General features: G+C 41.6%; 1 protein-coding gene across 1 annotated transcript in view; it reads right to left on the reverse strand.

Annotated features, from left to right (window-relative positions):
- LOC311189706 (monofunctional C1-tetrahydrofolate synthase, mitochondrial-like) overlaps positions 1 to 21998 on the reverse strand; it is a 117754-nt gene that overhangs the window by 67566 nt on the left and 28190 nt on the right. The window contains exons 9-10 of the mRNA XM_084261421.1: positions 1522 to 1661; positions 12 to 53 (exon numbers count right to left, since the gene is read on the reverse strand). Coding sequence (XP_084117547.1) covers positions 12 to 53; positions 1522 to 1661 — 182 coding nt within the window. The remainder of the gene's footprint in view (positions 1 to 11; positions 54 to 1521; positions 1662 to 21998) is intronic.

The raw sequence follows: 21998 nt of genomic DNA on the forward strand, positions 1-21998 counted from the left end.
GTTCCTTTTACCTCTTCTGTGTATTCTTTCTTCAAGGGTGCACCAGCGGTTACCTGGAATAATAAACAACCAAAGTCATCACAGACTTAATCACAGAGGAGGTCATTTGATCCTGTTTCACATGTTTAGCAGTGCACCAGCAGTGCAAAGACAACGGGCAGCAACCTGCGATAGCTGGCTGAAGGATTAACAGTAACACAGATGACTAGAAGAGGAATGTCACCTTTGTGCATCCCTCGATTACCACCCCTGGCAAGGATCTGCATGCAAGTAATTTACTTTGCTGGAAAGCATAAAGGTATACAAAGAAAGAGTACCACCAGAATACTACATCGAGTATTCAACCACCACAGACATCAATCCCAGGCAGTGGAATTAGACACTTATGTCTCAAGCATTGGTCTCGGTCCATTTTATAGTTAACCTCCCAGTGAAAGTATCTGGCACTCCATATGCCTCTCTGATGCATTATATAAGCAAATTAAAGCGCTGTACATTTGAAGACACAGGCAGTCAGAAATAGAGTCAATTGTTAAGACGCATTTAAGTCCTACTCTTGCTAGGTTGAATGATAACACATGACTACACTTGCCACCATACACATGGAGAAACATTAAAGATAATGAAACTTGCATTAGAAGTGGACTAAAATGGTGAAAAGTTATATAATTATGTTAACCCAAAAGTCTATAAAAGGACAGTGCAGCCCTAGCTCTAGGAAGCTGTGAGTGAGACCATGGATTCCAAAACTTTGTGGCTGTGGAAACAGCTCCAGTATTTTCACCCAGTAAAACTGTTTCCCTAGCAGCATCACTCACTTGCATGCTGCTGGGCAGATGCAAGTGGTTTTAGGAGTTAGGTGCCTGTCTGCTTGGCTAGCAGAGCCCAATCTGATTATATAACCAAGGAGTACTTCTGCAATCAGTAAACTGCACAAGTCTCTTCCTGGCTTAAATAGCAAAAAAAAACCCAACCCAAACCCTCCACTGGTGACTTCTGGTACACTGGGAAAACACCCGCACAATTTTATCAGTTACCTTAGCATCCCTGAGGGAATTAACTTGACCATATTAAAAGGACAGAAGGGGATTCCTGTTATTGCAGTGAGAGACACCGCAAAAACTTCCCTACCAATAATCCCTACTTCTGCTCACATGCTGCAACCCGAACTCTTCTCATTCCACCTCAGCTGCCAACTTTCCCAGGCTGTGACTGCTTTAGTCACACTATTTCTAAGGGCAGGGAAAAGAATTACAGCCTTTTTTTTTTCCCTTTCAGGCAAACCTCCCTCCTTCCATAAGATTTAGTACTACTTCAGAGCTCTTTCATCCCTCTTCTTTTATTTGTGCCTTCCCACTCCTGCATTAGCTCTGGAGCTTGCCTCCATATAATGAAGTAACTCAGGAGGGATACCTAAATACTGCCATATAACCCACCCCAAATATTGCTTAAACCAAGCTACTTTACTTATTTTAAATATCAGCGACAGTTTTATTTTCTAGGAAAGGTGTAAAAACTTACATTTGGCCCACCACCATGCATCTTCAAAGCTCTTACTGTAGCAACAAGTACAACCACACTGGGAACCAAGCCAGAGGCTCTGCATTTGATGTTGAAGAATTTCTCCATCCCAATGTCAGCACCAAACCCAGCTTCAGTTACTGTTAAACGTTAGAAAAACAAAACAAAACCACACATAAAACATGCTGTCGGTTAAACACTGGGGGATATTTCTACTTTAGCATACAGGGCACTTAAATATACACCAGTACTGAGTTTTCAATGAACTTTCAAATAGAGGTCTATTTACATTACTGAGGCTGATTAAAAAACTATTCCCAACTTAGAAATAAATTCCCTTATTCTTGATACGTACAATATGTCATCAAAAGTAGTCACATGGGGAAAAAACCCCAAGCAATCCAAATCAGTTGGAATCAAAGTCTTTTAAAAACATCTAGTCCTCTAAAATAGCTATTTCTGTGTAACTGTATTTATTTAAAATTTTAAAATTCTTATGGATCTGAGACATCCCCACATTATTTTTCCTCCCTTGATTTCACTGAAGCTGTGCCTTTATCATAATTAATAGACCTAAATTTGCCTAGGTTCGCAGAACTTCTGAGCATCTCTTGCATTTGCTGAGCAAATAATTAATTATAAACACAAAACATCGTTAACAGTCATGTCTCAGTGTTGAAGATACTCTTAAGCAGTGAATTCTGTAATGGGATTTTGCACCAGAGAACTCAGACGTTGACTTAACGTGACTTGAAAAAAAATCTGCACAGGATACGCCTGGCAAAGTATTTCTAGCAGAGCTACAACTAGGAGAAAAGATAATCTGTAATAAATTATGACAGTCTCTTCAGAGCTAATTTGCTCTGATTTGACAAATATTAAATTGCCTCTCTTAAAATCCAAATAATTTATTTTTATTAGGTAAACACAAGCACACAGCAATTAAAAAATTCAAGGGATTCAATCTCCTGTTGGTTGAAAATTTGCCACCAGAATGTACTGAAGACTTGGCATTGATGCGTGCCTCTGGAAGATGTGAAAGGACTTTTAGCCAAACAAGTCAGGGTGGGAAAAATAGCTTGCTTCAGAGGCTCCTGGACCTGACTCCAAGCAGGGCTGGTAATCTACCCCTGTAACCCCAATCAGCTTGCAGATACTAGTAAATTCCCTTTTTTCCCCCTCTTCCTCTTGCCAGTAGTTTTGACTCTGATGCTTAGAAGGGGACCATGAAAAGCTGACTGAACATTTTGGGGCTGGAAACCTTAGCCAGGGTCAAGGAGGAAGAGGAGGTGTAGTTCAGCTCTGATGCTGTGGGAGAAAGTCTCTTTCTGTTGGCAGCCAACGTGCTCCAGGAAGTCCCAGCCTTTGTGCATTTGTCCTCGCCCCACCAGTCCTTTTCCAGCCCTTTGCTCTGCACAGGCTGGAACAATCGCCTGCGTAGCTCTGCTCAGAGGGAGGAAATGGCTGCAGGGGCTGGGGGAGGAAGCAAGAGCTAGCAAACAAGGGGGTGGGCATGCGGTGGGGGCAGGGACCTCTTGAATAGTGACATGGCAAGTGTCATGATTAACATCCTCCAAAATCACTGTAGTAAGTATATTATCTTTTTTTTTCTCTTCTTTTTCTTTTTTTTAAATAGCCCTGAGAAAAACAGACATACCAAACACGGGGGGGGGGGGGGGGAAGAAAAAAAGAAAGAAAAGAGAAAAAAAGAAAAAAGAAATAGGTTTACACAAACACAATCATTCACAGGAACAAAGCTAATGTCAGTATAAGTCATATTAAAAGCAGAGCCAGGGATCACATGTCTGCTTTCCAGTAACCCCCATTCTTCTTCTCCAGTCTCTTATGTGGCACAGTGTGATTAATGAGAACACTGAGTCAGAAACATATAACCACGATCAATCTTTAATATAAACAACAGATAAACTACCAAGTACTTGAGAGGGTGGGAAAATTATTTGTCTCTTACGGAGATTGCCAGCATATACACATAGCAGCCTCCTAACATTTCCAAACAAAGTTTCCAGGGAGCTAATCCTTTTCATGCCAAGCCTTTCCAAGGGTCAGCTTGCCTTAGAGGAAGGGGGATTGAAAGTCTACCTTTCAGTGAGAGAAAAGCAGAGATTTCAGGCTTTCAGCAAGCACAGCAACAGCACGCACAGTGCTTCAGCACTCCCAGGGATGTGCTCGGCACCCTTCGGGCAGTCTGAGCGGCCAGGGCAAATGCCCAGGAAAGCTGTGCGGGGGCACGTACCTGGGTGGCTGTCCATATTCCTCTACTTTTTGTAATGCTTTCCTTCGGTATTGAGGGCAAAAACGACCATTTGTCTGGACAATGAAAACCCTACCCTGACGTCTGAAAAGCTAACCAACACCCGAGAGTGAGTGCTACAACATGGAGAGTGGGATTTCTTCATTTCAAGCGGAGGAAAGGAATGTCGGTGCTTTCTCCAGTGTGCGGAAGGAAACAGGATGTAGTAGAAAAGCTGCCTGGATGAAAGTTGCTAACTCTGTTTTATTTCCTCCAAGGAGCAGTAAGAAGATAGAGCCATATGCCAAGCTCTTATTTTTAAAATCTTTGTGCTGAAACACTTAATACAATTATTTTCAGATTGTTTCCTGCTCTCAAATGAAAGCATCAATGAAAACCAAACACAGACATTAAAACAGCAAGTTTCAAGCTGGTCTGCATTAGAAATTATGAGATAAAACAGCTAATCACTTAAATGTAGCAACAGAAACTTAAAGTAATACATGTGTTCATTTATTTCAGTTATCATTTCTCATACCTGACTTGTCAACAGCAGAAAATTACAGATTACAGGTGAACTTATGAAGATCACGGGAACAAACCTGTACCTAAGCAGATGTGGTCTGCTGTATTTTGGCTGAAGGAAAGTTTATGGTGCAACCACTAACACCTGCCTACACAGCGCCCCTCCCAAAAGTCTCTTCATCCTGTTGTCCCTGCCAAGCGGCCCGTAGCCAGCCCCATGGATCCCTGCTATGGGACGTCTGCCCTGCAAGCAGGCAGGGGGGTGGTAAACAGATATGATGATGCTGGCATGATGTTAACTGCTTGCTTTGATTTCCCGACCACAAATAGAGCAGTTCTAATGAAAGTGAAGGGGTAAATGACTTGCCTTCAGCGAGCTCACAGAAAACATACAGGTATTTGAACTTCCAGCCTGGGACACAACCACATGGCAACATATGCCAACCTAAATGAGATAGCTTGCAGTCCCTAGGCCTCACTTTGCATTCTGTATCCCTTTCTTGCACTGGTAAGACTGGACAATGATCTGGACAAGATTATTTTCTGGCTGCAATTTTCAGGGAGTGCAGCTCAGCGGACTTTCACACCGCATAGTCATATAAAGCACAAAACCTAATTCTACAAATACTCTGCTGTTTGATTTTATGCTTCGACTTTATAGCCCAGGTATCATTAGGAATGTTAGAATGAAGATTAAAAATTAAAATTTCATGCGCCAGTTGTGCATTACTGTTACATTCCTTTTGATAGTGGGGCACAGGTCAAATCTAGCAATTAATATACACACACAGATCAGAAGCAAACTGCACCACGTTTCAGTAAGTTCAAATGGCTGCTTCTCAAAAAAGATCCGTGTGAACAGGATCAAAAGCCAGGCTCATTCTAACACATCAGAGTAACTGGGGAATCTTGTTTCAGAACACCAATGGTCAAAACACAACACAGAATTAATTACTGTAAGTCTCCCTATAGGTCATTTATATAGCATCTACCTCAGTTCAGCTACCAAAATAACCAATAAACCACAGCTTTTGTTCAGAGGAAGAACCCAAAATAGCCAAATTAGGTACAAAAGGGGAAGGAAAAGCTCATAAACATGGAACTAGGCAATAGCAATGATGAGACGTCTGGGCGACGTACAGTCAGCAACTGATACTCTTCACTGAAGCCTCTAATTCCACTTCAGGGGGTTCAGGCAAATGAACAAATCACTCTGATGGTTTTGTTTCTTGTTTTTAATTACCATAACCTCTTCATGGAATTACTGCCTTGCCAAGCACATCTGGGAATATTTTATCACCTGTGCATGACAATAGCTTAAATAGTCAGTGTCATGGTTTAAGCAGCTAATCAGATTTCATCGTCATGCTTAATACAAAATGTAATTTTTCTCTGCCTAAAAATACATCTATCATGCTACAGCTGCACTAAGTGGTTCCACATTAGCCTTACATTTACATACTACTTAAAAGCCTTACAGAAAGCGATGTTTAGAATTTTTTTAAAAAGCTATTTCACTCACAATTGAACTTCATGAAAACTGAGGGTAATTTCCAGTGATAGTAGCTTCTCCCTAGTCAGTCTTTTCTATCAACAAATCAATGTCAAAATACAACATTTGTACTACCAAGGGCCAAGGCAGATGCATACACATGAGGCAAAACTTTAGGACACGAAATGTGAGTCTGGATTCCAGAACAATGTAAAAGGAAATGGAAACTCTGAGCTGCAAGCTGCCATTTACTCCCCCCATGTAAACATAGCTGTTCTGGTGCAGCTGTCTGATGGTAAACTCAGGAAAAGAAGAGTTCAAAGTCACAGAAGCACATGAACTGTGAACCTGGAGCTGGAGGCATGCTAGCTGTAAAGTACTGATACATTCTTGTGTAAGTGAAAAATACCAAGGTGCACAATCGCCAAGATAAACTAAGATGATCAGTGATTTATCTAACGGGATATCATATTTTTGTTAGTATAGCTAAGGATGAATAAACCAGATGTTTGTCCATTCTGACTCTGGCAATTTATCTGATGTGAACTTCCATTATTATGACTGATTCTGGAATGTAACAGATACTTTTCCCCCTCCCCCCTCCCAACAGAGGGAGTTTTCCTGTTCATTTTTCTTCTGATGCATTCTCAGATGGCATGCAACACAGGCACTCACTGCTACCACTGCTGGACACAAAGTCCAGCAGAAAACTACACATGCATTTATTGTGGCTGAACATTTTTCACGCCATGAACAGAAGGGTTTGCATCAGCTATCAAGGTTTCTACCTCCTCACTGGAGGCAACACGTACTTTTGACCCTTTGCTAGAGAAAGATGCCAGGGCAGTATGTGGTCTGGAGAGGTTACGGGCACTGGAGGTTTGCAACTGCTGACCACCAACCCACGCTTTCAACTGAACCTGCTGATATAGCAGTCCTGACTACTTAAGCCAAAAGGATCCCACTTCTTACACCTATTAATGGGTTTTCTTCCACAAGGAGTCTTGACCAAAATAAATGTTATTCTCAGAAAGGAGATTATATGAGGTCAGGTTCAACGGTAGATTCTCTGCATGGAAGTCTCTCCAAACAGACAGAGAGCAGCCCACCTGGACAAGCACCCCCAGAGAGACACTATAAATGCCTGGTTTCTGGTTCCACCGGCGTGTCCTCCAAGCTGCAATACTCCATCTCTGCAGCTTAAGACCCTTCTCCTAACATATGTCTCTTTGGACAAAAAAGAAACAACCAGCAACTGGAAATTTTCAACTTCTACTCATGAACAAAGCATGTCAGTTGAAAACAGAGTTTACATTCAAACACCCTGCTATCATACCCCATGACAGAGGCGGTTTAATTCATGCTGCCTTCCTCCAACGAGGCCTCAGCTGACTGTCACTGCCTCCTGGCTCCCAGGGCTCCATGGGGACCTCAGCTCCCAGGAACACACTTCAGCTAAGTGCTGATTCACCTCGGACCCTGTAACAAGCTCAGAAACATTAATTCCTCCTTAAGAGATGAATTTCACCATTGAAATGCAGAGCAGCTTTAAATGAGAAACTAAAGGTTACAGCATAACCTCTCACTGTTACTCGCTATAAATACCAATGGCCCTTAGCTTTCCAAGAGCATCCCATACATTAAACAAACGAATAGGCACAATGACTCATACCGATTATTCCCAGACGAGAGACAAAACCCACCCAACCCAGCAAACCTAGCATAGAGTTCATTTACTACACGTCAAGATAACTCTTAAATCTTGGTTCTCTCACAATTAAGGACACAATTCCTCTTCGTGGGCTTTACAGGCCTACTTAGATGTGTGTGCTGCATATGTAGGGTTTGAAATTCAGAGCTGGGGGGGACCTGAGCGCAACCGCCAGGAGCTGACAGGAGTGGCACTGCGTGACAGAAAGCACGCTCTGCACATCTCAGCTTGCCTCCCCCTCTTGAAAAGGCACAGCAGCACAGCAGCAGTAATTCCTGCCCATGAAGCACCAATTTAGGGCATGGTTTAAGGCCATGGTGGAGCCAAAGGAGCTTTGTGGAAAGGGCAATTCTTGCTTTGCCCCCTGCTCCCCAGACTTCCCAATGGTTTTGGCACTCATCTAACTGAAAGGTAAACTGTTGGAACTTGCTAAACAGAAAACAAACAAACAGAAAAGCACAGAACTAAAATAAAAATCCTTCTCCCCCCCCCCAACTAGTTTAGATTCAAATCAGCTTGAGTGAGACCAGACAAGTGTCTGAACATGTTCAAGCAGGCAGCAAAAGCAGGCAAGCAGAAGCAGGGGAAGGGAGACACATTTCAACAGCAGCAAACTTAATTCATCCCTAGCCACCTTGTCAAACCACGCTCTGGTATTCTGAGTGTAAAATCTGACATCTTCTCACAGCTCACTAGTAATGAGCTCGTAATTTAGATTTATTACTACAGATTAAAAACCTGAAGATGTCTTACAAACCACAAACAATTCATTCTAATAGAAAAAGTGAGCTGTGTGTGGCTTCACCGGCTACATGTTTCTCTGCACGCCTCTGCTAAACCTGATCGGTTTTACAGCCACTTTCTCTTAACTCCTGTGTCCTATAGTCATGTAAAGACACACAACTCATAGGCCAAATACTGCACCCACACTTTAATTGTAATGTGTAGCTGAATACACCAACCAAATATACACAGTTTGCCCTTTTCTAACTTTCTTCTGTTACAATATTAACTAGAAAAAAAAATCAAAGAAAAGAACGGTGAATTTTAGGTTGCATCCTTTCACCATTCACAGCACGTTTCCTCTGAGGTAACTGAGAATCGTTTGCTCAGAAGACAGATGACCACATTTTTTAAAATGGAGCACAATTAATGGCACAGGAATAAGGCAATTACATTATCTCATACTTAAGAGATCATCACGGCCTTTGGCAAGAAATTATTAGCTTTCTGGTAATTACATAATTAAAACCTCACATTTTTATTTGGAGTTGCATGGAAGGAATAATTAACAGCAGCACTGACGGATCTTCATTTAAGGCTGCTCTTCCACAGTTCCCAACTGCAATGAGTACATTAACTTATAGTACCCACAGTATTACCCTCAGCGCTTAAAATTAAATGTCATCACACCACAACCATGTTTCTCTCTGGGTATCTTACTACCAGAGTTTCACTTCTAAAAGAACCAGCTGGTTGAAGCTTCTGCCACCAATACTTATTCCATCAAACTGAAGCTCCATTGAGCTCTCATGTTGTTGCTTCTCCTGCTCCCCAGGAAGGGCTAAGGAAAATGGGCTCTGAACATGCTTTGGGAAGTCACATTACAAGCATTTGGAAAACGCTGACTTCAGGAGGCAGGCAGAGAACCTGGAGGCCTCTTCCCTGGAAATGTTCTACCCATTTCAAATGGCCATGAAGGAACATCTGCCTTAGCACCCACATCACACTGAGTCATGAAAAAGGAAACAGGAGACACAAAGGAAAGTATACTCAAGCCAGAACACCACTTCAGCATGTGCCCCAGAAGATGACATACTTTCTAAAGAGCAGCAAAAATACAATCAGGCAGTAAGTGATAAAGGTAGCAAACACCAAATACATAACTGTCTGTATCCCTCAGACTCAGTTCCAAGAGAAAATCCATTTAACCAACCATCTCCACACTGTGCTGCTGTGTTCTCACACTCCTGCATGCCTTCAGATGGGCACGGCTGTGAGAGGTGGCAAGGCCAGGAAACCACCTTGCCAGCCACATGCAATCCTCCTTGTTCTCATCACAAAACAAAAGCCTCTCTGCGTGGATGGTGGGAGAGTGGCGTCGGCTGAGGCTACGGCAGGTGCCACACAACAAAGAGCTGCCGCCGAATCAGGATGATCAATGCTCCTGTCACTTGGCGCAATCACCCGAGGCATGCCAGGCACAGAATCATCAATCACAGCAGTGTAAGCCTACCCCCATAGCGCATGCAGCTATTTGCCTTGGGCTGCCGCCTTGTCAAAACTCCCCCAGAGCCTTCACCACCAAGGCACACATTTTGAGAGGTACTCCCCCCTCTGCCTTTCTAAAATCCTGGGGAGTGCTTGCTTATGATGGTGACAATTTTCTCCATGATTTAGGCACTGTCTTTACAGTGTACACATGTAGTGAATCTTCCTCCTAGGAGGAAGAATAAGGTCTGGTTTTATTTCATTCCATTTATTTTTTGCTTGGAGACAGAATGCCTTCCCTTCGTGACTGGCCTGGGAGGGGACACCAGCAGCATTATTCCTGACAGAACTCTTGAGCCGTGTTTTAGAAATTCATGGAAAAGAGCATCTCGGTGATTCTGTGATCTCTTGTTATGCATCCTCTGTAAAAGTAGTACTCCATTGTACTAGCCATGTGCCTTAATGAAAAAATGGCCCAGCGAAACATCTGATGCAAATTTCTCTGTAAGACCCACCCCAAGAGCTTAGTTGGAGAGCTCTGTACTGGTGGAAATTCTATGAAGAGCACAATCCATGTTTCAAACAGATAAAGAATTTAAGATATCTATCAATACACAGAATGACTTTCCATAGAGAAAGGGCCAGTTACTGTTAGTAGTGTTTTAGGAGATGGGGTGAAAAAAAATGCCTAACAGTGAGAACATGCAGCATAAGCCACAAAGGAGCTGATGAGGGTAAAAAGGTGACGTGTAACGCTCACTGTGCTGAACAAACTTTATGTAACAGCTACCTGCATGAAGCAGGAGCAACCTTTGAAACTGTGGACGGTTTTTGGAAGTCAGCCCTCCAATACCTTTTGCAGACAGGCATTAGCTTGGTTGTAATCACCTAAGTTTTAAAATCAACTCTACAAAGGTAGTATTTGAACCTCCACTCAAAGCGTAAGATTGATGACTTGTGTCAAACTTATTAATATGCATTTACTGTTTCCCCTATAATTTTTGGATGAGGAAAAAGGACTCAGCTGGTTAAAATTGCTGTGGAAAATAACTATGTCTGTTGAACCATATGTATCTGCGTATGTGTAATCCATCTTACCGAAAGAATTACAAACTGAGGAAAGTGAAGGTACTAAGGTCACACACCAACAAATCCCACATGGGGAAGGATTTTCCTACATGGATTTCCCAATTAAGAACACAACCAAAACCAAAATCAAACCAATCCATAATTCTGATAGTTTACAAGCCAAAACCTTTCAACTGCTCATGACTAAGCCAACTCTTTAATGCCTTTAATGCGAATTTCTCCACTTAACCACAATTCATGCAACCAAGGCAATAGAATTGCCATTGCAAACTACTCATTACCATTTCTGAAATATTTCTAAGTTATTAGTGGATCCCCCTTCACTACAAAATATAAATTATTAGTCTGTTGAGTTTTTTTTTTCAGTTCCTCTTCGTAATTGCCCATCATCTTGTCATCCCAGCCACTCTTTCATCCTTGTCCCTCCCCTGCATTTTTGCGCTTTCTCATTCTCCCTCCTCATGCAGTGAAGGACCCTGAACCATACACCGAATTCCTAATTGGCTGCAGGAAAACCTTAAACTGCAACCCTTGATTTATAAAGCTGTTAGCCTCCTGGGAGCTGAGATGCAGTAGATGGAGGCAGCAGATAGATGCAGCATCCTCATGCATGTAAAGCATCCTCTCTGTCCCTGAAGCTTCATTTTACCTCAGAGCTTGCAGCTGGGGCTAAGATGAAAACAGGCTACAGCAAGGGCCTTATTATGGCAGGAAGCAAAATTAAAGAGTTTGAGACTGTCAGCTTCAATAAAGCTGTCAGCATAGCAAATTAAGCATAAAGAGAAAGACCTACCACATAAAGCCCAGATAGGCCATCCAAAATTTAAAAATAGTTGTAACCAGCATTTGCTATGACTGTATTTGAATCTAATGCATTTTCTCAATCTTAATCAGATTAACTACACAGCAGTTATATTAAATTGCAGAAGTAAAATTACATGGCCTGACCCTGATATACCATTTAGGATATTAATCTTTTCTTTTAATGCAGTATTTCTTATAACCAGCGAACAGACTCCAAACACTTTCAAATACTGTCAACATCTGACCTTCAAAAGCACTTTGGCTATGTGCCAAAGTAACACTCTTCCCATTAACAAATCATACCAGGCATACAGAACCTAGTATTCTTTGAAATCTAATTAACATGTTTAGAAACATATTTATATCCCTCATCATGAATACTTGATATTTTTCTTTAAAGCTAATCCCACTGGTCATAAAATCAGATTTCAGTCTACAGTTCACAAGGTAAATACACATATAAACAATGCATTTGACATTATATATATAGATATATATATTTTGACATTATATATATAAATATATATATATTGACATTATTAACAATTTCAATTATGAAAGCTTTTGGAAAACAAAGTATTCCTGCCTGATGGTTCAGAAGGTTCAGAACAATGACTCAGAAACTAAAAAGCAAAAGATGGTTTCTCCATCATGATGGAAATGTCTGAACAAAACTAGTTCTTATGCAAGTAGTCCATAAGAAGAACATTAGATTTCAGTATCCAAAAGCCAGTAAAACAAACAAACAAAAAATCTAATAAAGAGCTTTCATTTTCAAATGATATTAAAAATAAACCATCCATTACAATTAAAATTCAGTCTTTGAAATGGGACTTGAACTCTTTATGCGCACTCTACCCTGCTGACCCTTGCTAAAGGGTGTAAGTCAATATGAAATACTCACAAATGGAGAGAGGATGATGAATTTTCTGCCAAATAACCCTAAGCAAAAGCAATGCTGTTAGCTGGGGAGCCTGCTCTTACTTCCTTTGCCAAGTGATGAATTAGGAGGACTTCCTAGCATATATGATGTTTTATTGTTTGCATTTTTTTAACCTCTGGTTCTTTTCTTCTTATAAACAAAAGTCCCACAACCAGTAGGTAACAAAAGAACATAAGGAACTGCTTGTTTGCTTCTTATTAGTTCAAGTTTTAAAACTAGGTGAGATTGCTAGCTTGGTGAGGGAAAGGAAAATGACTAGGACAGAAGTTGCAATGTCATCAGTTTCTACTCTGTAGAATGGTATTTAATTTATCAGGAACTGGGCAGTGCCTCTATTTTCTGAATGAATGACAGATCCTTCCTCTCTATTTTTACCCCTGGATAAGTGTCCTGAGGCTGAGAATAATGGATAGCTCTTAACAGTTGTAAGCTCCACACTTTTAATTTATGAATGTCATTGACAAAGGAAGGAGCTGTGTTCAGCTCTAACACACTGCGGAAGAGGTCAGCGTACAGAGCATTAAAATACCACGTCAGCTTGTCAGTAAATTCCTGACACATGTTTAAGTACTGGCAGCTGCCATGGTTCTACAAAAGCCCTGTTGCCTTAAAGTTCTGACTCCTGTAGCGGTTGGCATCTTCCCACTTGCTATGGGGACACAGTTTAAGAAAGTCTATAAACTGACAAACTGTGAAGAATGAGATCACATACGCAGGCATGGAGGCTGAAATTACCTGCGCAGGCCACAAAGCTAGTCAAGGATGGAGGCAGTAACAAGATGTAGCACACCTCCTTGACATGCATGACAAGTCTCATGCCTTACCCATGAGACCAGGTGCTCTCAAACAGAAAATATGCTTTGCTGGTGATAAGTGATGGACTCAGCAGCTCAGAAAATATGTATTGCTGGTGATAAGTGATGGACTCAGCAGCTCTGTCTCCTCATCCTTTAGCAGGTGAGAAAAAGGAGAAGGACCATGTCTCCCCAAGACACCAGCTCCTCAGGAGCCAGCCTGCTCCAGTTACCAGCCAGCAGGAACACACCACCCTTCCTGCCTCACCATCATTGTCACAGCAAATCCCCCTGGCATGCAATGCCAACCCAAACACCGTCTCCCTTCTGCTCTGAAAAGCCATACGAAGAAAACGAAGCATGGCTTTCTCAAATAAGGTATAAATGTTCAGTTCTCCCCTTGTTTCTGACCCAGACAGCCAAGTGTGACACCATTACACACAGGCCACATCACAGCTCTTAGGTCTTTCCATTCTTTTGCCAGTGAGGCACAGAGCACAATCCATCCTCCAGCAAAGTTTTTTAAAAAAACTTGAAATCAACCATGAAAGGCCGTGCTATCTCGCCATTACTTACTATCATGTCACTGCTGTGTTTTAAATTGCTTTCATCACACTGAAATGACTTCACCCACCAGTTCAAACTCCTCTTTATGGGCTAATTGACATGCCTGGTCTCTTAACACCACATCCTAGTCACTAGGAGGAAAGGCAGCCAAATACATAGCTTCGTTATCCTTCAGCAGAAGACATGTAACTATTCATTACAGAGTTGCTACACTAGGGAGTGAGTGTCAGAGGCTGTGAAGGAAATTAAAACAAATAACAAGGGTCTCCAGCCATACAAATTAAAAAGTAGAAGCTAATAAAGTGAGGTCACCATACTGTATTAAAGATGGAAATAAAAAAATAAAATACACAAGATCAGAATAGACCACTCTTAACTAAGAGCAAATAATGAATTTCAAAATCCTGGAGTGGGGGTAAGCATGTATTGGCATTTTAAATAAGTTCCTTTTCTATCAGTGCTGTATATCTGAAAAGTATGAAAACCTGCATTTAGGTAATGTAAGAGGCGAAGTAATGTAAGAGGAGTGGGGGGAAGTGTGACTACTTAATGGCTTTCAAACAGATTTTAAAGAAAAGAATAATTTTTTAAAAGATGAGATAGGAAATACAACCTTTGCCTAGCAGAGGCAGGCTATGCCAGAAACAAACCTTTCTACAGTAACAAAAATGTGACAACATCTTATCTATGTGGCCTTCAGCGTGGCGGGGGTGGGGAAACTCAAACCTGCCACAGTAATATGTAGGAATGTGTTAGCAAGGCTAGGGAAAAAATGATCATTACATGATTGAGAGATAATAGCCTGCCACAATAGGAGAACTGGAGGACAGGAGAGAGGACCAGCCTGAGGGGTCACATTTACTATTTGCTTGACTACCTGAGTAACACTGATGGACTTCATTAGCAATGCTAAAGTTCAAAAGCATTGTAAAGGTGGAGAGGGACTAAGATAACCCACAGGAAAAAAAGCTGCTGTGGTGTTTAGAAATAAGAGAAACAATGAAAGCTATCAGTAATCAACCACTCCCACTGGAGATTAATGACAAAAATCTGACCTACAATTTCAGAACTTCATGCTTGCAAACATCAGAGCCTATCAGTATTAAGCCAATCACAGGAGGAGTGATGTATGGAAAATGAGGGGAAAAAAAAAAGGTTTAAAAGTGCTAAACCTGAAGATAAATGCCAGCAGGGTTAAAAGTGACTTTGCAGAGCTCTGTGCATGCACCTTTGCTGAAGAAAGAGAATACTGTAACAAGTTGCAGAAAACAGAAAAGCAGATAAGCTGTGTTATGGAAATGGCAAGCCTAGCATTAATTGAGAAACATTAGAAAAGCTGTACTTGGTCAGTTAGATAGTCAGCATAAAATTATCACCTGAGAAAAGGATAACTGAGCTGGAACCCACTAGTACAGAACCAGGGCAAATGAGTCCGAATTGGCCATGGAAACCCAGCTAGCTTTCCAGCAGTAGCAGCAAGAGTTAAAAATCCTAGCTAGTTTCAAACTGGAGCTCAGTTAGTTTATGGAGGAGATCATCTGATATGCCTGTCAGACAAAGCAGAGAACTCGGCTAAATGGCTGATGATTTATAATAACATGTTCTTTTATTTCTGCAAATTGCCCTTCATCATTCTGGATAGCAACAGCAGATTTGGGAGTGTACATTTACAAATACATTTTGTGGGGAGGGAATGCCAACTGAATTTCTAACACTCTGTAAATGTATTTTTTCTTTAAAGGGAAAAAAAGTAAAAATCTCAGTACAAGACAATCCACAATTTGGGAGCTTTTTTCTTCAAAACAGTATCACCTCTCCTGGGCAAAACACCACTTTCTGAGAGAAGTGTAATACTAGTTAGACATAACTCAATAGTTCACTATCAGTATCAACTTTCCATTTTGAGTCTGGCTTTGCACAATTGATAAACTCCCACAATTATCCAACTCTGAAATAGCATGACATGTAATATCCCAGGTCCGTGCTAGAATTCTTCCTGACACACAAAAACATCTCGGGCAGCTCCTTCCACCCAATCTTCCTCTGAAAAGCTTTATTTTGTGATGTATTCTGAAGATCAGAACTGTGAGAAGAAAAAATTTCAAAAGCTCTGCAGTGAAAATATGGAGTCATTCAGAATGTTGTCAAGGACAGGGGTAGCAACCTGGTCCAGTGGAGGGTTTCCCTGCTCACAGCAGAGGATTGGAACTAGATAGTTTTTAAGGTCACTTCCCTCCCAATCCAGTCTGTGATTCTATGACTCTGAAGATATGAGAAAACGTTTCTCATTTGGCATAAGAATTCATAAACTATTTCAAGGTTGGTTTAAGTATTTTCTGCAGTAGAAAGTCATTTAACTCATTGTCACCTGACTTTCAGTGGCAGCAATCCATAAGGAAGGGATGCAGGGTTTGCACTCAGATTATTTCTGAGAAGGCAGTAAGCAAGCTCAGCTTTCAGGAACTTTGGCTTCCTGTCTGGGAAGGAAAACATGTTGCACAACATCTCATCTCTGAAGACTTTCCAGCTTACTGGTAAGAAAGTTTACTGAACTTAAAATCAAAGAAAAGATGCATTTTTTTGTTTCCACTTTACAACAGGCAAAAGAAACGGAATTAACTTTTATCTCAGCAAATGTGAAGAAAGAAACAGAGATTCACAGGTCTTGGAGCAGTAATGGTGCCTTATTTTGCAGCTTGTGCTAGCACTGTACCTTGTACTGTTACACCATTATTTTAAGAACCTTGCAGCAGTATTAACACAGTGTCACCTTCCTCTCTGACACCCCACTGCCACAGCTGCACTAACTACAAGGTGCTTGAGCAGCTGCACTATGGGATCAGAGGAAACAGTACAAAGTTTTGAACATCCCTTACCTAGTTTGTAGCACACACATTTCTGAGTAACACCAGTTACACCTATGCTGACAATGCTGTCAACCGCCTTGCACTATGATACCTTTAGCCTTGCTTTAATTCTTAAGCAAGAAATAACACATTGGTTTGAAAGGCAAAATATTGGCATGTAATCACATTACAGTCTGTTTCTTGTGAAAATAAGGAGTGAAGAAGTCAGAGATGAAATAACACAAGATAGAAAAACTCTGGAGAGAACCTTAAAATTAAAGCTCTCTGGAGGTTCACTGCATGGGACCCCTTTCCAGCGGTGTTAAGTGGTATTAAAAAAAAAATTAAAAGAAATCTTGAACTCAGTTTTTAAATGTAATAATACTGCATGTACTACTGGTGCCAAAAGAAGTTTAGCCAAAGTATTTGGGTTTTATTTCCTTTTTCGGAAAAAGACTACTACTAAGAAAACAGTTTGAAGATTCTTATGACATAAAAAGAATAATCTCCTGACGATTCTTCACTTAGTGTGTTAAACCCAATTTTCATAGGGCGGTTTATAACATTGCTATACAACATCTGCTCTTCGATACTCTTCATAATACAATTTTGTGTGTGCTAAACAGACAGTTCTAACAAGAGTACCAGCACAAAAAAGTGTCAGTTACTTAGCATATAAAAACTGACTGCTTCTACTTGAGCTTACACCATTAAAAACATGTGGCGAAGTCTTTCCAACAACACCAACTGGACCAACTGAAAACAGAAACAGAAAGTGAACCTTCTTTTAAGAAAGGCACCAACAGCTTGCAATAAGGGTCCTCCTGTCACTGGCTAAGACACCAGAAAAGACAGTCACACTCCACCTTGCCTAGCACAGCGTGCTCTCAGCATTAAAAGGGACGTGCTTCTCAGAAGGAGGTAAGAAAGCAACCGCCAAAATATAGTCCAAGCCTGAAAAACAAACTTCAGAAGAACTTTGGTATAGGATTCCAAAAACATATTCATGCTTCACTTTTCTTCTGATTTACAATGCCGCCTTTCCTCAGCTGAAATGTCTTCAAGGGATTAGAGAGATGGATGGAACAATCTACTGAGTTGTTTATTGCAATTATTTCTGACACACTGACAAATATGAAAGCTCATGACTCTTCTTCTTTCATCCTTTAAGCCTCCAAAACACCTCTTAGGCAGTCCTTATTCACTGACTTTAAAAGCCTAATAGTTCATCACTTTAATAGAGCATTAAGAAACAATCTGACTGATGCCGAGAAGGAACCCTGAGTTTTACAGGGTATTTTGTTGCGTTAAGCCATCATGGGAAGCATGAGCAGCAGAGATGTCACAATGTTTAAGTGAATACTTCTTTGTGACCCAAGTACCAGACTCCTAACGAGGACTGACTAGCTGAACTCTGTGTTGATAAAGTTACCAAAATGCCTGAAGGGTGACAAGTTAGTATGGGCTCTGTAGTCCAGTCCCCTCCATTTCTGCGTGCAGTCCAAGGTGCCTCTCTCTTAACAAACCTTTGATCATAGCGACACATTTGAGACAGCAGCAGCCAGAATAAATTACATCTCGCTGCTGTTTCTTTGTACCCCTTCCTCTGCTCTCTGACCTGAGATGTGCCTCCTGAAACCTACAAAACTTCTCACCACTTCTCTACTTGTAAAATACACCAAGAATTCCCCCTGCCCCAAACTATCAGAAAACCAAAACCTGCCAGGTGAGCAGGATGGCAGTACTACTGTGATAAAGGCACATTTCCCCGGGCTTTGCCACCTGCCTGTCACAGTAGGCACTTGTCACCTCTTGGCCTTTGAGTAACTAGCAAGTCTTTCTGTGACAAGGACCTTATTTTTTGTTCTGCACACACATAGTGCTTATGATGATGTCTCTTAAGTGGCAGCAGTTGCACTGTGGTTAAATCCCATTCACTGTTTCCCAAATCCTTGAGAAGTGTCAGTGCTCTTGTTTGCAATAACTGCCGTGACACTTGTGAAACAAGGAAAATCTTTCTCAAAGTAATGGTGGGAAACTATAGAGGAAAGAAAGATGAGGCACTGAGGTAATTTCAGGAGGAGACTCCTAGCAAATCAAAATACGCTCCCCTGAACTATGAAATAAACAGCACAAGGAGGAAAAACAAACTCAAGCTTGTCAAATCTATGCAAAATTAAAGCTTTACAGAAACAGCAAATTTATCCCGAGGGTTGCCTGTAAAAACTTCAGTTGCACTGTACACCAGGTGAAGCCTTCAGTATTAACCAGCTTGTGCGGGTCAGCCCTGAGTTTGATGTTCCTATCTCAGAGGACAGGAACAACAAAAAGGGGAATGAAAGAGGTTAACATCACAAAACAAACAGAAAAGTAACAGCCTAAACGCAGAGAAAGATGCGATTCCCTGCTCAGTCATAGCACAGGACTCAGTCAGAAGTCCATGTTCCTTTCCCTGACGCTGCCAAGATGTCAGCTGTCCTTGCTGTTTAACAAATGAGTTGAACCAAAAGCAAGTGATGTAAATTGGTTAAACAGGCCAGTTTAGCCAACCTGTGATAAAAAAAAAAGAAAATAAAATGCTAGAAACAGGCTTCAGGCTGCTGCCAAAGAGGCTAAAGAGATGAGTGAGAGACCACAAAGCTCTGACAGCAACTGTGAGGATCGGCACAACGAACGTGCCAGAATGCACGTGCGGCGCTGACATCCTCAATGGGCCTCACTCACAAGCAAGTGCTCGCCAAGACACTGCACTGAAAATTTCAGTGGCAAAACTCATACCAAGGTTACTCAAGATTAGAACTGAAAGTCTGGGTTGCCTGTATGCAGCAACAAGGCCCAGGGAAGGGGGAATGGATGAGCTGAGCTCAAAGGCTTAGGTTATCTTGACTGTAATGAGGAACTGTGATTCCCTTGGATACCCAAAGCTGAAGCAGGGAATGTCTTCAATTAGTGAGAGTTCACAACAGGACTCAATGGGTAAACTCTGCTAAGATTTTATTTATTTTTTAAACCAGACTGTGCACACCGTTGTTAGTGGACACTACTCAAAAGGCACAGCACGTTGCAATTCCAGCTGCAGAGCGAGCAGAGAAACAGGCAATGCAGGCCAGAGAGAGACAGAAAGTAAAGTTTAAAAATAAATTTTAAAAGAACATTTTGGGAGGATTTTTTGGGGTTTTTTTTTTGCCTTGGCAGTGGCACACGGTCACACAAACAGCAGGCTCTACACAACTGATTGTTTTTTCGCTGCTGGCTGTCCCAACTCACCCTCCCCTGCACCAGCTCCGGTGTTTTTGTGACTCTGGGCTGAACTGCCTCTGTGTTAAGTCAGCAGAAAACTAAGCCAACAAAAAGTGCAATAGGTTTCTGCCGGGATGTCATGCAAAAACAGTTGAGCACAGGCTGAGAAAGGAGACAGGCTTAGCTGCTCCGGCAATGTGGGCTCAGCCTGATTAGCTAGTAGTGCATCCACAGTGGGTTTGCTGGCACTGTAAAGCTCTGAATGAAGATGTAATATTATAAATACTTATTTCATCTGAAGCACCATCTTATGTGGGATTATCTCATCTTCCCCCTGTCGTTCATTTAACTGCTTGCCCAGCCACTGCTTGTCAGTGGAAGGAAGGGGATTTTGTTGTTGTTGTTGTTATCTTACAATCAAGACCGGCTATCCAGTTTAGTTTATCAATCACGCATATGGTGGCAAGTGAGGTGTTATGCAGGGCTGGAAACAAGCAGCCAAAGGAAAAAAGGTTGTTTAAGCCAGGACAGAAAATAAGAAATACCTGTATTTGTGAAGCTGTGGTGCAAGTTCATGAGGGCACATCACAGTAGGACAAAGGGTAACAGTTTTAAACTCAAACAGGGGAGATTTAGGCTGGCTATTAGGAAGTTCTTCAATATGAGGATGGCAGATCACTGGAACAGGTTGCCCAGAGAGATAGTGGAGGCCCCATCCCTGGAGATATTCAGGGTCAGGCTTATGGCAGGGGGGTTGGACTAGATGACCTCTGAAGTTCCCTTCCAACCTTACACATTCTAGATTCTATGATTCTAAGTTCAGGCCATGCAATTCTCATTAGTACTGTCTATACACTTAGCAGGAGGTTCTGCTCTAAAATAACTACGGCTTAGGTAAAAAAGAAAATAACAGAAAAAAAATGATGAACATAGAAAATAATAAATACACATACATAAATGTAATCATCCATCTCCTAGTGAGTGAGCTAGAACATTAATTATTCTACGATACATGAAGTTAATTTAATTGCAGACCCTGTGATAGGTTTCTTATGTTCTTGTTTTGGATGCAGCTGCATTAGGCTGAAAAGCCTTGTTGGCCCCTAAAATGCCTCTCCCAGCCATGCAATTATGCCACTTACCTTATGCTACTTCCAGCACCTCTTGGACTCTTTCATGAGTGCATGCAACTAACCTACATGGCAAAAGATGCAAGTCCAATCACTTACACAAAAACCTAATCAGTGCCAGATTCAAGACAGGGAAAGGATGAACTGCACAAGAACAGCTGCAGGAGAGAAAAATGGTGCAGTGAAATCTTTTATACTTTGGCAAGAGAGAGTAACTAAACTCGTTCAGCTAGGTACAGAACCGCAGCATAGCTGTCCTGCATTCCTACCATCTGAATTAACTAGGGGACTGAGTTTCAATGGCTGTGTGGGGTCTGGGCACACACCGCCACACCCAGCAGTACGTGGTGCAGTCTCTTGCTAACTGCTTTGCTGTGTGGCTTCACGAGGCGCTGGCCTCTCTGCCTGTACGGCTGTGACCTTGGTGCAGACTGGTGCACACTTTGTAGCTCTCCTTTTAGACTTCAGTTGCATAGGGTAGGATAGATCAGTATTCAATAAACCAGCAAATGCTACGTGTAGTCTCTGCCCACATGGTCTGACGAGTTACCAGAAATAACGCATTTTTTCAGCCATAAGGCTTACAATGATTACAACCATTAGAACAACCACTTACACTTGTGACTACTTGCAAAGTTTATTTAAGTAGGCCACTCCAGGAACTATTGCTTTTAGTAATCTAACAAGGATCTAAAAATCATGCTGAAGTTCTCTGCTCAGCAGAGCAAAGGCAGTCTCATTTGGAAGCCAGTTTCATGGGGATTTGCATTCCGTGGAGTAAAATCTGAACAAGAGCCATTAGCTGGCAACACACAGCAGTTTTCCTCTGCTGCAGCTACTCTGCTTCACCTCCCAACAGAGAAACTGGGGCCAA

The sequence above is a fragment of the Gallinula chloropus genome (assembly GCF_964237585.1).
Source record: "Gallinula chloropus genome assembly, chromosome: 3".
NCBI classification, from domain to species: Eukaryota; Metazoa; Chordata; class Aves; order Gruiformes; family Rallidae; genus Gallinula; species Gallinula chloropus.